Source organism: Scardinius erythrophthalmus (assembly GCF_964197995.2).
Source record: "Scardinius erythrophthalmus genome assembly, chromosome: 20".
In the NCBI taxonomy this organism is placed as follows: domain Eukaryota; kingdom Metazoa; phylum Chordata; class Actinopteri; order Cypriniformes; family Leuciscidae; genus Scardinius; species Scardinius erythrophthalmus.
Window position 1 is genome coordinate 17519525 of NC_138240.1, and position 17105 is coordinate 17536629.

General features: G+C 38.1%; 1 protein-coding gene across 1 annotated transcript in view; it reads left to right on the top strand.

Moving 5' to 3' along the window:
• Window positions 1–17105, top strand: part of ptch1 (patched 1) — a 59903-nt gene that overhangs the window by 16031 nt on the left and 26767 nt on the right. Inside the window, 10 exon segments of the mRNA XM_081349508.1 lie at window positions 3265–3454; window positions 3687–3756; window positions 3864–3955; window positions 5903–6101; window positions 6235–6356; window positions 7387–7534; window positions 9924–10055; window positions 11324–11479; window positions 11832–11930; window positions 15043–15168. Of these exon segments, the coding sequence (XP_081205634.1) occupies window positions 3265–3454; window positions 3687–3756; window positions 3864–3955; window positions 5903–6101; window positions 6235–6356; window positions 7387–7534; window positions 9924–10055; window positions 11324–11479; window positions 11832–11930; window positions 15043–15168 (1334 nt within the window).

Here is a 17105-nt window from a genome sequence, read left to right on the forward strand (position 1 = left end):
TGTAATATTAACTTATCCTATTTATTCATAAAAAAAAATAAAAAAAATCACTCTCAAGACATCAAATAGTTCTAAGCACTTGTTGATTTATGATCTATTTAAAATCTGTAAATCTAGGCTATATGTAAAAAGTCACTGAGTGACTTATTTGAAAAGATAATAATATAATCAAATGAATAACAACAAACAATAATAAGTAATAAAATGAACAACAAAATTGCACATTACATAGAAGTGGCAGATCTATTATTTTGACTTTACACTCCAAGGGCCCTATTTTAACGATCTGAAACGCAAGTATCAAGCGCAAAGCGCAAGTAACTTTGTGGGCGGGTCTTGGGCGCTGTTGCTATTTTCCCGGCGGGATAAATGACTCTTGCGCCCGACGCAAATCTAAAAGGGGTTGGTCTGAAGTAGCTTCATTATTCATAGGTGTGGTTTGGGCGTAACATGAAATAAACCAATCAGAGCGTCATCTCACATTCCCTTTAAGAGCAGACGTGCTTTTTCCATGGCGGATTGCTATTGTAACGGCGGATTTGCCAGGCGCGCGCCAGGAGCGGTTCACAGCCAAGGAGAGCAACGCTCTCGTCACGGCCGTAAAAGAGAGAAGTTACATTGAAATGGAGAAACCCACCCAAATTAACTTCGGTTAAACAGGCGTATGATAATTTGGGTAAATGTGTAAGCTAGATGTATGCTTTTATAATAAATTGTCTATCTATCTATCTATCTATCTATCTATCTATCTATCTATCTATCTATCTATCTATCTATCTATCTATCTATCTATCTATCTATCTATCTATCTATCTATCTATCTATCTATCGTAATAATGTTTGATTTGCAAAAATGAAAACTGCTGCTTCTGTGTAGATGAGAGAATCAAAGTGCGCGTTGTGCTCACGCTACATTGATTATGGCCAAGCATGCGCCCTTAAAATAGCATATGAATAACATGCGCAACGCGCCACTGACTTTAAACTATTTTTTCCTGGTTAGTGGCGCAATTGTTTTCTAAACCTGCAAAATAGCATGAAGGAACGTTTGCGCCAGAACACGCCTCCTTTTTTGCGCTGAACCGCCCAGGGAGCGCAAGTTCATTCCCTAGTTTAGCGACGTGCTTCTGTGGAGGGAAAAGCGCGCTTTGCGCGGCTGCAAAATAGGAATGATACATGCGTCGGTGTACAAAGTCAATTGCGCTGGGTGCAAGATAGGGCCCCAAGTCTTCATGCACAGATCATTTGACCTGGCCATTTCTATGGTTATCACTGTCAATCGGGTTCAATCGCACATTTAAATCCAGAAACTTTGCAATGTGTAGTTAGTAGCATGAAAAAATATTTATTATAGCCTATACAGAAAGCAAGCAAAGATTGTTGCCATTATAATGAAGCTGTCAATTATAACGACAGGTACACAAAGCTGCAATCAATGAAGCTGCCTACTCTGTGCAATGAATTATTGACATTTTGTTTATACTTTTTGGGTTATAATGAAAGGATTCACAAGCGTGCAGAACTCGCGCTGAACAAAACTCTGCTGTTTTGAGTGGTGTTGAGCGTATTCTGACCAAACTTAAATGCATCTGATTGTTATTGTGTTCACTCACTCAACAGATATGTCTGTGATTGGCTACAAAGCTCAACTCTACAAAAACACGTTGTAAATAGAAACCATTGACTCTCTTCACAGAGTGCTTACCCGTTATAATCGCACGTACATTTGAAGGGAACAATATTGCTTCTTTTTTGATGCCGCCAAAGTAATGCAACAACTCATGTCAAGTGACTTTGCTCGTGTAATACACAAGCAAAGCTAGTCTTCAGAATCTCTCCTCTGGCTGAAAAGGTCAGTTAAATATGGTTGAATTTACCTTCAATACTTCAAAGTAAAATAGTTGACCATAAATGAACCCTCTTCCCTGCTTCAACATCTCAGAAGAGCTTCAGAATCATGCAACCTGCCATCCAAAACACATCACACCATTATATGATTTGCTTGATTACGTTACAAGGAATTGACAGATTGCCTGACTGTACCAGACTCTATTATTACCTGGTTCAGAGTAACTGTGAAGTCCTTGTGAACCATGTTGCCTGCTTCTCTAGGGTGCTTGATCCTGGAAATGGAGAAGTCTTCTATTTTCGAAGGTCAGGTAGAGAGCGCGTGAAGAATCGACAGCTTTGAGAGGCGGACTTGGACGGTGTTCAGCAAGACGCTTTGAAAGGCTGCTTTTGTAGCTGTGAGGGTTTTCTGTTCCTGTTGGAGCTTAGGTGTGCCACACAACGACTCCACTGCCCCAATGCAATAAAGAAGCCAAGGCGCTTACACAAACGTGTGCGCATGCAAACGCACTTGCGCACACACTCATAATTCATAAGCCTGGATTTGAAGGCTGTGAAGAAGACTGCAGGTGTTAAAGGGTGCACTGAAAGGCATTTTGAAGTCAAGTTAACAGGACAGATGGGAGCCTGTACATGTGTTAGCTTTTCCTTTCATCGAGGCTGGAAGATATGATTGATTACAGTGAGACTCTGCTTGACCCTGTGTGATGGAAGTGAAAGTTATGATTGTTTGTCACTGAGTGACTTTTTATCATGCTTCTCTGTTTCTTGTAGGTTTTTCAACTGCTTGTTGATGGTAATAAATTCATAAACAAGTAAATAAATGAATAAATTTAAGTTGTCAGCTTGGTGAATTGAGTGTGATGAGCTAAAAAGATTGCACTGCGAAATAATGCAGAGAAAACGTGTATTTTTATTTAGTTGTCTTCACTGGCTCTGAGTCAGTGTTTTTAATGAATTTAATCGCATTGATTAATGTTTCTCTTAATGAAATAAATATATCCGAATTAGCATCTGACTCAACCACTCAACTCCACATCATTACATTGTCATCTTTTACCTAAAATACATTTAAATTTTAATAAAAATCTAAATGTTTAACTATTGAAATGAATTATAAATAAGTAAAACATTTACTTGTAATTATGTTGTTTCGTAATTAAAACAAATAAAATAAACAATACCAATTTACTAAAAAAATTATGTAGTTAGGACCAATTTGATCATTTGGTGGTGGACAAAAATAACAACAACAGCAAAAAAGCAGCGTACTATACTTTTTAATTATTTTCTGACATTGAGCTGTTGAATTGGAAGCAACATTTCATGCTCCTAGACATATAAATAAAAGTACTAAATTGTTGTAGAACCTCATCTGAGTCTTCTTTTCCATCTCTTTTCATTTCCTTTTCTTAGTGGGTGGCAGGGTGAATCAGGAACTCAAGTACACGCGGCAGAAGATCGGAGAGGAGGCCATGTTTAGTCCTCAGCTCATGATACAGACACCACGACAGGAAGGTACTAACATTCTGACCGTAGAGGCGCTGAAGCAGCACCTCGACTCCGCCATAGAGGCCAGCAGAGTGCACGTTTACATGTACAACAGGTAATGGCACAACAGCCTCTGCAGAGTTTTTTTTTTTATTATTGGGTAGTTGACGCACAGTATGTCAATGGACTTTTTTTAAATTTTAGGTTTAAAACTGTGAATGTGTATATTTTCCTATGTGTATGAAGTCCTATAAATGATCACTATTTCTTTCAAATTTTCTTTTTATTTTCAATCATAGTAGTGCACAAAATTACAGTACATCTAATTTCCACCGTTGCATTTTCAGGCAATGGAAATTGGAACATTTATGCTACAAATCAGGAGAACTTTATACAGAAAACAATTATGTGGACCAGGTAAGGAAGAATGCTCATCTTTTTAAAATGACATTTTAGTAGAAATATTTGAACTTCAGAGGAGGACCAAAAGGCTTGTGAAAGTAATAGCACATATACCTTTTCAGATTATAGAGAATCTGCACCCATGTCTGATCATCACTCCTCTGGACTGCTTCTGGGAAGGTGCTAAGCTGCATTCAGGAATGGTCTACCTCCCGTAAGTTACACACACTTTCTGTATTTCATTGGAGCTTGTAATTGACTGTCAAGTCTGACTCTGCAAATCAAGTTGATTTGCCAGAAAGGCCATTTTCATACAGTAAACACTTCGCTGACATGTCCTTCCTGTGAATAGAGCCATGTTGAAAACTGAAAAACAAGCAAACTAAATTTAAAGGAAAAAGTTTTCAAATTCAATTAAGAGTGGTGGTTAAAAGTGGATTTTACCATGTTTATTTGATGAATTGCCTCTTTAGGGGTAATTTATTTATTAATCAAACCTAAACAGGAAGTTTAATGAGAGTAGAGTCATTTGCACTCTTTGTAAGGTGAAATTTTATAATCATTGAAGCTCAACATGAAATGCTATAATTTATAGAAATGTTAATGCAAACACCAGCGGAAAATGAATGCGCAGAGCATGGAAGTGTCAAAAACTATTTGCATTATGCTTGTAAGATTAAGTCCATGAAGTGCAGGAAAGATTATTTTATTACTGAATCAAGTTCTGTGATTTTGATTCAGTTTGAGAATTAGATTATCTTTGTTTTTGCATGAATCAGACGAGTACATAGGGATGTTGCATAAAGAATATTTTTTTAAAACATTACATTAATCACTATATTTTAATCGAATGACAGGCCTAAGTGGTGCTTCACAGTCTCCAGTGGGGTTTTCTGAAGGCCTTCATTGTAATGTTGGACCGCTCGAGGCCTCACACTTCTGCTGCTGATGGCTCCTTGCAACAGTTACACTCAGTGGACAACCACCAAGTCTGCAAAAGTTTTTCTGCCCCCCTCCCTCTTTCCCTCCATCATGGATGTAAATAAGGATTTTACTGTGTTCTGGTTGGGGGACTTGGAATAATGACTCAAGCCTGGTTAGGCACATACAATGTGGTCTGAACCACCGCAGGCCTGCCAGAAGAGAAAGACAGAGGGGCGAGCAGAAGAAAACACATACAGAAAAAGGGAAAGAATGAAAGCAAGAGGGAGAAATGAGAGAAAGATGGTGCAGGGACAGAAAGGCGGAGCTGGTTTGACAGAGGGAGGCTTAGAGAATCAGTCAACGGAGCGGTGGAAGTGGATGGGTGATGGAAATTGGGAGGGTGAACTCGGTCCGAGGAAGGCCGTCTGAGGATAGAGTCAAACATACGGGCGGGACGGGAGACCGGGTGAAGACACAGCAAGAGAAAGAGGGTCTTGAAAAAAACAACTGAGACGAGATGGCAAGCAAAGTATGGGAGGTTTGTGAAACTGCTGCGTTGGGCTGTTAGTTGTGGGGAGATGCCAGGCCCTGAGCGGGATCACCCGGCACGGCAGTATAATTAGAGGGGATAAAGATCAGATGAGCGGATTGATTCCATTTTCTCAAAGCTGTTATTATGGAGGCAGGCTGAAATCCAATCCCAACTACATTTGTGCTGCCACCGCTGTGACGTGCAGCATCCATCAATTCCTAAGCCTTCGGAATTCCATCCAGTCACCCTTCCTCCGCTCCCCGTAGTTATGCCGTACCACTTTAAGCACGTCCAACATCCCATAAGCAGGGACCCATGGTTAAACATGCACTGTTTATTTAAGTTATTTTAACAAATTATTTAACAAGAAATCAAATCAAATACATGCAACCTTGGTAAATGCAAATCTTACCGCAATGAGTGCCGCATTATAAAAACAGTTTATCTTTTGAAACGTACAAGATCAATGTTAGTTTTTAAACAATGGGCTAATCTTAAGAAATTTGGGAGTGGAAAAGGCATGTCAAGGGTACTCTGTGTTTATGTTAGCAACTTTCTATGGGAGTTAATGTGCCTATAACCCTGCCTTCTATTCAATTCCGTTGTACATCATCTAACACACTTTCAGGCTGTAATGTGTGAGTGCCGTAATGTGAATGCCCCCTTAGGTCCACATCAATAAAATGGTTTCTTTTTTTCACACAGTGGCAAACCCCTAGTGCAGTGGACCAACTTTGATCCGATGGGATTCATTGCTGAGCTGAAGATGCTAAATAATCCGGCGGACATCTGGGAGGAGATGCTGGTCAAAGCAGAGGTGGGCCATGGCTACATGGATCGCCCCTGCCTGAATCCTGCGGACCCTGACTGCCCATTGTCAGCTCCCAACAAGAACATGACACGGGTGGGTTCAGCATACAAAGGATGGCATAGAGCAAATTTTTCCCAGTCATAGGCTATAGCTGAAGATACATAATTAAAGCAAAGTTGTTTTGCATCTTGAGTGTGTCTGATTTATGATCTGTCATCATCTTAAGCCTTTTGACGTGGCTCATGTTCTGACTGGTGGCTGCTATGGGCTTTCCAAAAAGTACATGCACTGGCAGGAGGAGCTTATCGTAGGTGGGACCAAGAAGAACGACAGCGGCAAACTCATAAGGTAAGAGACCAATTTGGGATTTAAACACTGATGGCATTCATAGAAATATATTGATCTTAATGTATTTTAATTGTAAAGGGGATAAACAATCGTGAAAACCATAGAGGGTGTGCAAAAGGAAATAATGGAAGCGTGTAAAGTGTGTCTTTAAATATGTTAGCAGTGCAAACTTTTGGGCATTACATAGCAGTGGAAAAAAATATCAATTTGTCTTTCCCTCTCTCTTACACACTCACATGTACAGTATGAGGTTTGTTTTTTGTTTCTTGGCAGATTGTAATCATTAGTAAACTGCATATTAGTATTCATTCCCACAGACTGAGGAAGCCCACACCTTTTACTCTAAGAGCGAAATGTTTTTTTAAATTTTTTTTTTCAGACCTCTTTAGGTCTTGAGTGGGGACAGAATTCAGCATCCATATATTATGAAAGAACATTGTCGCAAATCCCAAAAATGTTAATTCGCTGCAGTGGTGGTGGCGGAAAAATATTCTCAAGTGGTTCTGGAATCGTCCACTACGATTTCTAGGAATCTTTTCACTCCCTTGTGGCTTTCTGAAAAGAGAAAGTCAAGGGTTTTTTTTCATTCAAGAAGTGTTCATTGAACAATAGCAGGTTGACAGTCCACTTGAGGGAGTCTGTACTCTACAGTTGGAGAAGTCTGAGCTCGTCTGTGGAGCAAAGTGACAGACCGCTGTATTTCAGCATGTTAGTGCTTCTTTTCATTTTTTATCCCCAAGAAATGACAGACAAGGTTAAGACTGTTTTTGCTCTTTTTAAGCAGCATCCATTATCACTTCATTCCCCCAAGAAATTGAGCTTTAACAGCATGCTAAATAACCAATAAAGAGCAAAACCCATCGAGCGATTTGTTTTGAAATTGGGCCACACATTGCACAGAGGACAACGCACTACAAAGTTGTGTGCTGACCGTTTAATTTCACCACAACTTTTTGTATATGAAACGCTTGGTCAGTTTATACCATACATTCAGCTCAACATTTTGTTCTCTTTTCACTCTTCCTCAAAGTGCACAGGCTCTTCAGACCATGTTCCAACTCATGACCCCAAAGCAGATGTACGAGCACTTGAAGAGCTACGATGAAGACTCACACATCAACTGGAATGAGGACAAAGCAGCTGCCGTACTAGAGGCCTGGCAAAGGAGATACTCTGAGGTACATGCACGTCTCTCACCGTGAATCACCTCATGGAAAGGATGTAAAAATGCTCTGTTGATGTCCAGACTTCAGTCTACTTTAATGGAGACATTTACAGTGACTTTTCCTGCTGTAGTGTTTTTAGTAATTCATCCTTTCATCGGGTTTTACTTTGCCTAAAACTGGATCTTGTTATGAACCGTTTAGGGGGCCCGTGGCGACTCATTCCTTCAGTCCAACTTTGTGTTTCCTGGAAAATACACTCACATATACATGTACTCATGCAGTGTGAAGGCATTCGTCTTTAGTCATAAGTAATGCATACATTCCAAAGGCGCTGTGTCTCTTGAGGTTAGGACCCAGCTGTTTAAGTGCAGTCCTTCAAAGGCATAGACTTCCTTTTTTTTCCTTTTTCATACTTTAAACGCCCAGGTTAAGTGTGAACTTGGAAAAACGGGGCACATCTGTAAGGTCAGGAAAGGTCACGATGGGACACTGTAGAAATGTGCACGATAAACCCCTCACATGTATTTGATGTGTAATGTTGTGACACTGAAAACATCTTCTAGAGGTATTTTGGTCCTAACACTTTACATTAAGGTTAAATTTGTTAACATTAGTTAATGCATTAGGTGTCTTGAACTAACAATGAACAACCTTTTTTCAGCATTTATTTATAATGCACATAAATGTATTTTGAACAAATGTGAATTGACAAATGAACAATAGTATATTTATTAATGAACATTTTACAGAAAATATTAATATGGTTCAATTTGTTAACAATATTGCGTTAGATGTCAAACTAGCAATGGACAACATTTTTACAGTATTTATTAAAACTGCATAGTGTCAATGTTTATATTTACACATAACTTTTCAAAATGTATAAATTAATGAATGTACTATTAACAAACATGAATTAACAAATTAACAATAGTATATACAGTATAACAAACTGTACGTGGGCTCTCGACGCACTGATCGCACATTGAATTTATGCACAGATACATTTCAGTACATTCATGTTGTTTCCACATATTATTTTTGGGGGCATCTCCATGTGGTCCTGTGAAATATCGCAGCTTGATATGTCTAAAATGAAAACAAGCTCTAAAAGCTCTTTGCTGTTGCAATGTACACACACTGTACACTGGATTCGTAAAAGTTTTATTCTGTAAGTTTTTTTTTTTTTTACATGTGTGCTTTCATATGCATAAATTTATGTATTATTTGGGCTCCTTATATCATTTGGGTATTAGGTGTCCTTTTGAAGTCTCCAAGTGTCCTTTTTTGGAAAAACACCCAAATTTACTTTGCTGGATATAGCAAATGATGACAAAATAAACACACTAAACAAGATAAACGATGTATGCTTAATTCCACGATAAGTATGTGATTAATCGTGATTAATCGCACCCTTTTTTTGCAATTAATTGCATACTTATCGTAAAAAATAAATAAATCTTGACAGCCCTAGTTTATAATATATAAATTCTTTTTCATTTTTTAGTCGTTAACAACTTGTAATTGTTAACTTGTTACTTGTCCAACATGTCATATATGAAATTATGCAACATTAAATGCTGTCAAATTATTGTTCGTTGTCAAGTCATCTAATGCATTAACTAATGTTTACAAATCATTTTAGCATGCTTTTAATAAGAGATTTGCTCATTTAATATGGAATGACTGCATTACAACACAGCTAGTTTTTGCTAGTGATTGGTGTCCATTGCAGAATCCCCCTCTTGGTATGGTGGCCCCAGCACTTGTGTGTGTGTGTGTGTGTGTGTGTGTGTGTGTGTGTGTGTGTGTGTGTGTGTGTGTGTGTGTGTGTGTGTGTGTGTGTGTGTGTGTGTGTGTGTGTGTGTGTGTGTGTGTGTGTGTGTGTGTGTGTGTGTGTGTGTGTGTGTGTGTGTGTGTGTGTGTGTGTTTTAGCATGTGTGTGGTATCTGTGTGTGTGTGTGTGTGTGTGTGTTTGACAGGACCGTCTGGAACGCATTAACCCGCTCAGCACACAATCTCTTTCACAGCTGCCGTCCCATTGGTGGTTTGTGTGTGACATCATCTGGTCTCTGTTTTGTCAGCCCTGACCTTCGCTTGGCATAGGGTTTCCTTTTAGTGCGTGTGTGTGCAGGGCTGAACATGTGTGTGTTTGGGATGTGAGTGCGTGTGGTTTTAGGGGGTGGGTCTGTGATTTTTCATTTCTTGGATAATTGTGCTGTTGAAACATTTGTGGGACTGTGATTTCCACTTTATTTAATTAGCTTCATTCGCCAGAGGGAAAATACAAAACAAGGAAAAGTGATAGATAGAAAAATGATAGAAAGGGTGTAAATGAATCGAAGATAAACAACATTAAAAAAACATTTTTCTTTCTTCCTTCCGTCCTGTGTGTCCTCAGGCCGTCCAGCAGAGTGTGTCTGTAAATTCGTCTCAGAAAGTTCTCACGTTCACCACCACCACCCTCGAAGACATTCTTAAGTCCTTCTCTGATGTCAGCGTGATCCGTATCGCCAGTGGCTACCTCCTAATGGTAAACTCACTCACACATCTCCAGTTCTGTCTTGAAGAGCTTTAGTTTTATCTAGATTAAAAGACTCCTTTTATGTTCAGGTTAAAGCACAACCTCATTCACTACATTCTGCGTTACACATTTTACCCACCCCAGTCTTTGAATAATCGTGGAATATGCCTCATTTCGATGTTAACATAATTTTAAGGTAATTTCACACCAAAACTGGAGTAACTAAATAACAAGAAAATACAAAACTTCTTGCTCTGTTCTTTGAGCATCCCACCAAAACGTGGTGTTTATAAGTCTTTGTCACTTGTGAAATAAAAGTACAATATAGAATACGATTATACAGAAATGAATATACTGATAAGTATTTATGGTAAACTAAAATATACTTTACTGTAATTTCTGTTGACATTTGTATGTAATTTATTTAAATATATTTGTAATAACACCTTTTTAATGAAGTTGCAATTCAGTAAATATTAATAAAAAATATATTAACTTTAAATGTAATTAAATAACACACTGTAGTTACAAAGTTACAAAATAACAATCAAGTACTTTACATGTGCTTTAGTATAATAGTCAACGTGTACTTAAGTGTATTTTAAAGCACGACCAAATATATTAAAACATAATGATTTGTACAAAATGTAATGTGTTAAGAAACATAGTCATGAAAGTGTACTTTTTAAGATTTGGGCTCTTCTTTTTCACAAGGTGGATACAATTAAAAATAGTTCAGCTTAAAAAAATGCATCTTGAGACCCCTGTATTCTTTTCCATTATGTTGCAACTCCCATCTAGTTGTTTTAATGTAAATGCCCCCAAAGATGTGTCCAGTCGTGGTCAGATGAGCCCGAAACAAGCAAAAATTGTACAGGAATTCTTTAAATAAACCAATTAGTCAACTGGTTGACGTTATTGCCAAGCGGATAACTACTCGTGCAGTTGTTGAGAGTTTGAATCTACTTAACTGTTCATATATAATTTTCTGTCCATCTCTCTTCTCTACAAGTGTCTAAAGGTAGAAAAAATTGACCCTACCTAAGATTCAATTGATCGACTAAATATTGAGACACATTTTTTCATTTTAAAATCTTGTCATGAAAGTTTTTTCATGTTGAAAATTCAGACTTGGTGTGTATAGGCCTAGTGTTATGTTACATGCAGCTTGCCAGTGCATGCCTGACCCTGCTGTGCCGTGACCGCACTCATGAGAACGGCACTGCGGTAACGTGATAATGTCAGATTAACGCTATAGCTGTGTTATCTGTGTGCAGCTTGCCTATGCGTGTCTGACCATGCTGCGGTGGGACTGCGCCAAGTCTCAGGGGGCGGTCGGGTTGGCCGGAGTGTTGCTGGTCACTCTTTCTGTCGCCGCTGGACTGGGACTCTGCTCGCTTTTGGGCATCTCCTTTAACGCCGCTACCACACAGGTACATCGCATGAACATGAGTAATCTAAGGGGCTGTTGATGTTCACACAAAACACATTCATTCCGCTGTGCTACTTTTCCAATCTTTTTCAATGCAAACGCTATCTTTAACCATAGCACTCGCATCTTTTGCAGCGTCTCGCACATGACACGCCATTCTAAAAACGCGGCGCTCAAGTTAAAAGAAGTCCAACTTTAATATAATGCATCTCAAGACCTTGCATCTTCTTTTTTTTCCACTGGCCAGCGTCTTTTGCTGTTAAAACATTTCTGTTTGAACTAGCCCTAAGATGTTACAGTACCTACTGTGTACTTTATATGTAGCATGCTTTTCTGTTTTCATGTGCGTAAAGGTGTTGCCGTTCCTGGCCCTTGGTGTAGGGGTGGATGATGTCTTTCTCTTGGCTCATGCTTTCAGCGAGACCGGCCAGAACAAGAGGATTCCATTCGAGGTGTGTTATCTCATTCCACACGTCCTGAAAAACAGGGAACACTACTAAACAACTACTGTTTTCTCCTGTGACAGACCCTCAGAAACACACAGTGATTACACATCCAAAGATAGTGTCAAGACAAGGCAGTCAGTTCAGAAATGAGGGAGCTAGTATGTTATCAGGAGGAAGGGGGTATATCTGAGCGTACCCTCATGTTATCACTTACATAAAGGAATGTGTGTGTACCTGCCCCGACCTGTGATGTAACTTCAAAAACACTAGCACGCTTTGATCTGCTGAGGGCCAATGAACAATGTCACAACACTGATAAAAAAAAAAAAAAAATACTACCATTGTCTGTTTTTTTTTTTTTTTTTTCGTGTTCATTCCATTGTATTTTATAACATACTTTGAAGTAACAAATTAACACCATGGAATAAATATATAATATTTTCGTATTGTATAAATATTTGTATAATATCTATTAAATCTGATATAATGTAATCATTAAATTCAAAATTTTATGCAATATTATATATCATTATATTATAATAATGGTGTATTATCTATTCGTTTTTTTTTTTTACCGTTATGTTAAAAAAAACATAACGGTTTTTTTTTTAAGTTATGTATATCTTAAGTTATGTATATCTTTTGCATATAAGTTTTATGTTTTAAGTTATGTTTGTTAAGTTAAGTTATGTAAAAGTTTTATGTTTTAAGTTATGTATATCTTTTGCAGTTGTGTGTCAGTAAGAGATATCAGTTTACATTGCCAAGCACTTTTGCCATTAATTGTTATTTATAATATTATATATATATATATTTCTGTATAGCCATTACTAGCACAGATGTTAAGAATTTGAGTTGTTAGTTTTGCCTGCAAAACTTGATTGGACAATGGCTATCTTACGTGTTTGTGATCTGTTTTTTTAGTAAATTTATTTGTGTGCTTTCGTCTATCTATCTGTCAGGGGTATCTTTGTTTAGCCTTCATGTGCGTGTACGTGTGGTGGTGTATGAGAGGTGATTTAGATTACTCTAAAGCAGACGGCTGAGTTCAGGCATGTATTTGCTTGTGTTTATGTGAGATTGCACAGTGTGCAGCGACACTTTTGTGTGGAAAGTAAACAGTTCCCCTGTGGGAGGAGAGAGAGTGCAGAGCCCTCCTGTCTTAAAGCTCTCTGTGTGTGGTCCTGCACGTCCTCAGACACCACAGAAATACTTTCCCTCTTTCTTTCCTTCTCCTCATCTCTACCTCTGTGTGTCCGGAGATGGGGTTTGGAACTGTTTCTTCTGCGCCTCGTACCCTGAATGGCTTTGAAACGAGGAGAGAGTGCTTATCCTAACAAGACAACGAGCCAATCGTGTTTCTGCACCATGGGCTTCTTTGTTTAAAATTATATTGATGGAAAATATTTCTGTGCGAGTGAGGGATAATGAAAAGGGAGGGAAATTAATCTGTTTTTGCTTTTTTCCTCTCTCCAAAAAAATCCACATAATAGTGGGGCAAGAAAGGAAAGCTTTTCATCAGAAGTTGAGCTCATTAAGTTGTCATGGCAATTTGTTTGATTACCAGCTCTCTTCGATTTTAAACTTCAGCACGCTTAAATGCAAGTTACACCTTAAGTCATAATGTGTCTGTCAGCGATTAAAGGTGATTTTATTTTTTTATTTTCAGTTTCTGTTCTCCTAACGTCTGAATTGTTATTCACGAAAGTAATCGAGGCCCGAGAGTGACAATAAATGATTTATTTTTTATTGGAGCTTTGTCTTGCACTTAGAATATCAAGAATTGCACCTACTCTCATTTTTGATAATTGTATAACAAAATAAAATGTATATTTTTGATGTATTATCATAAATTTCTAGTTAAAACTAGTTAAAATTTATTTCTATTCTACTGAAATCCAAACTCAATCGAGCTGAGAATATGTGACCCTGGACCACAAAACCAGTCACATGGGTAAATTTTTTGAAATTGAGTTTTATACATCATCTGAAAACTGAATAAATAAGATTTCCATTGATGCATGGTTTGTTAGGATATGACAATATTTGGCCGAGATACAACTATTGAAAATCTGGAATCTGAGGGTGCACAAAATCGAAACATTGAGAAAATCATCTTTAAAGTTGTCCATTTATGTTGGCGATTGTGCTGCATTCACTCACAAAAAGAAATGTTTTATATATTTACGGTTGGAAATTTACAAAATATCTTCATGGAACATGATCTTTACTTAATATCCTAATGATTTTTAGCATAAAAGAAAAATCGATTATTTTGACCCATACAATGTATTGTTGGCTATTGCCACAAATATACCCGTGCGACTTGTGACTGGTTTTGTGATCCAGGGTCACATATAATTGTTCAAAACACCACATTCAGATGAAAAATAAATGAGTAAAAGTTCACGGTATATTACAGTTTTGAATAAGTTTACACTAATCATAACAGTTTTTATATCATATGACAAGATATTAATAAAGGCTTTATTTGAATTGAAATTGTCATTAGTTTTGTCTTAAAATAAGCAGTACAGAATACACTCAGTACAGAATACCCCCCCCCCACCCATATTTGGTATATAGCTAATTAAATAAATTGAATAATAAATAAAATAGATTAAAAAATGTATAAGAATAAAATCATTCAAAGCTTCGCAGTATATCACAGTTTTTAATAAATCTACTCTAAACAAAAAATGTCAACGTTATAACGAGCCAGATGTCAGTCATCTTCCTAGATCAGCCATCTAAACTAAACCGCATCAGACTAGCTGCAAAAACAGTGCTCGCATTGGTATTGATGTCAAACTGTGCTCACATTAATATAATACTCCCCATGTTTACATGTTATTACATATTCAGCAACTTGTTAATGATATCGTTACTCATTTCACATGCCAGTCATAACAGAGGTCATTTATGTATAGTAGTCTGAGGTACAGTAGCAAAAACAGCCAGTTTAATTCTCAGGTCAGAATTAAAAATGGACAGGAAAAGCTCATATACAACACTTTTTGGTGCAAGAACCTTGATTAGTGGACTCCAGGGGGAAGAATAAAATTCTTGCTGTGGATTTGTTGACAATGTGATGTTACTTTCTGTCTTTTTCCCTCAGGACCGCACTGGTGAATGTCTGAAGAGGACTGGGGCTAGTGTGGCCTTGACCTCCATCAGTAATGTCACAGCATTTTTCATGGCCGCCCTTATTCCAATCCCAGCACTCCGAGCCTTCTCCTTACAGGTTTGTGTGTGTGTTTTTTTTCCCATCCTCTTAAACAGGAATGCAGTTCAAATTGCTTGTCTGTAGCAATTGTGTGTTTGTTTATATTACCAATGGATGTTTTCTGAAATTTCCCATGTCCATACCTGCTCTTTCTTTGTGTATGTGCGTGTTCCAAACCTTCATTGACTCCAGATTTCTCCACGTGACTTTTATTGATTTCATTCATCAAACCAAGCGTGTGACAGGTTGAGGGAGCTGGTGTGGCCCATAACCCCCCCTACGGCGTGTGATTAGTGGTATGGCCCCCTAAGTGTGCAGATTGTGGGCATGTAACTCAATCTGGGAGTGGGGGTGGGTCTCACGGATTGTTGTTCCACACATCTGCGGTTTATTTATGACCGCAAGGCTGTGGAAGTGACATTGCAAAGAGGCTGAGCAGGAGATCTGCCCACAAACCGTTCCTGACTTAAATCAGGATAAAGAGACTGTCGAATGAAAATTCTGTCATCATTTACTCACCCTCATGTCGTTCCAAACCTATAACTCTTTTTCTTTTGTGGGGAAAGAAAAGGAGATATTCTGAAGGCTGTGGACTGGAGAATTTAGTCTTCAAAAAATAACTCAAAAGCAACTCTAAGGCCTGTTCACACCAACACAAATGTTCGGCATGACAGTTCAGTTTAGAACAATGCATAGAAAACATCAGGATGAAGGAAAATGCAATTTTACTGACTTTTTCTGACAGTAGGTGGCACTTATAGAAAAGCAGAAATACTGCATTGATTCCATACTAATATTCGTGTCAGTCTAAACAGTAGGAAAGTGCCTCGAAGCCAAATACCGTGTTCGGAAAGGAAATGACACATTGTACTGAGCCGTCAGTCATCTCTCTTTGCTACCCTCACGTGAAGATGTACTGTAATGTATAACCGACTACCGCAGCAAGCCTAACCATGTATCTTTAGGGGCTCAGTAGAATGCATTTTTCATTTTCCGTGCCTTTCTGAATTTGGAATTAGGCTTCAGGCACATCCCTACCAAACAGATACATTAACAGCCATTTATCGTGCAAAATTTTCCCACTGAATATTCATCTTGGTGTGAACAGGCCTTTAAAGTGTATTAAAAGTAGTCTCTATGACGAATCATTCACAATAAGACTATAATCCTCTCTAGCTCTCTTTAGCATGTTTGAGTGACAAGTTTTGATGTCCAATTCCTGAATGAATAATTTTGAGTCAGATCTTTTTAATGAATCAAATTCGTTCATGATTCATTACTCATGAATGGAGATTTTTCAGTCAATAATGACTCTTTTCTCACATTAAGCTATCGTATGGCTTCAGAAGACGTTTGAATATATAACATGAGTCTTATGGACCACTTTTATGGTGGTTTCACATCCTTTTTGAAGATTAAAAGCTCCAGTCCCCATTCATTGTGATTGAATGGTTAATTTTCTACTGAAAAAAAGTAACTCTTTATTTTTGGGTGAAGTAACCTTTTAAATGGCCTAGATGAAATCTGAAACTACCTACGTTTGAACCTACTTTATCAGTCTTACTAAATTCATTTGAAAGATTTTCCCCATTGGACGTCTGAAGCCTCATCGCCCTCACATGAAACTCAGACTGATTCAGCGCTTGAGCTGCTTAACCTTTGAACTTTAGGTGAAGTAACCCCGCCATCATCCACATAACACAGCTGCACAGAGACAGACGCAGAGATTTACACACTGATGCCTTGTTCTGTTTAACAAACACGCTCACACAAATCTCAGCCTAAACCCTACAGACAGCCTCCCCCATTTTGGGATCCTTTGATCCTAAATCAGAAATATACCATTTCTTTATATATCTGCAAGTGTAGACAATATGAAGTCTCATATTGTGTTTGTGTCTGTTCGATGATTGCATATTTTCAGGATATGTTGTGCGGGATGAGACTGCCGACCA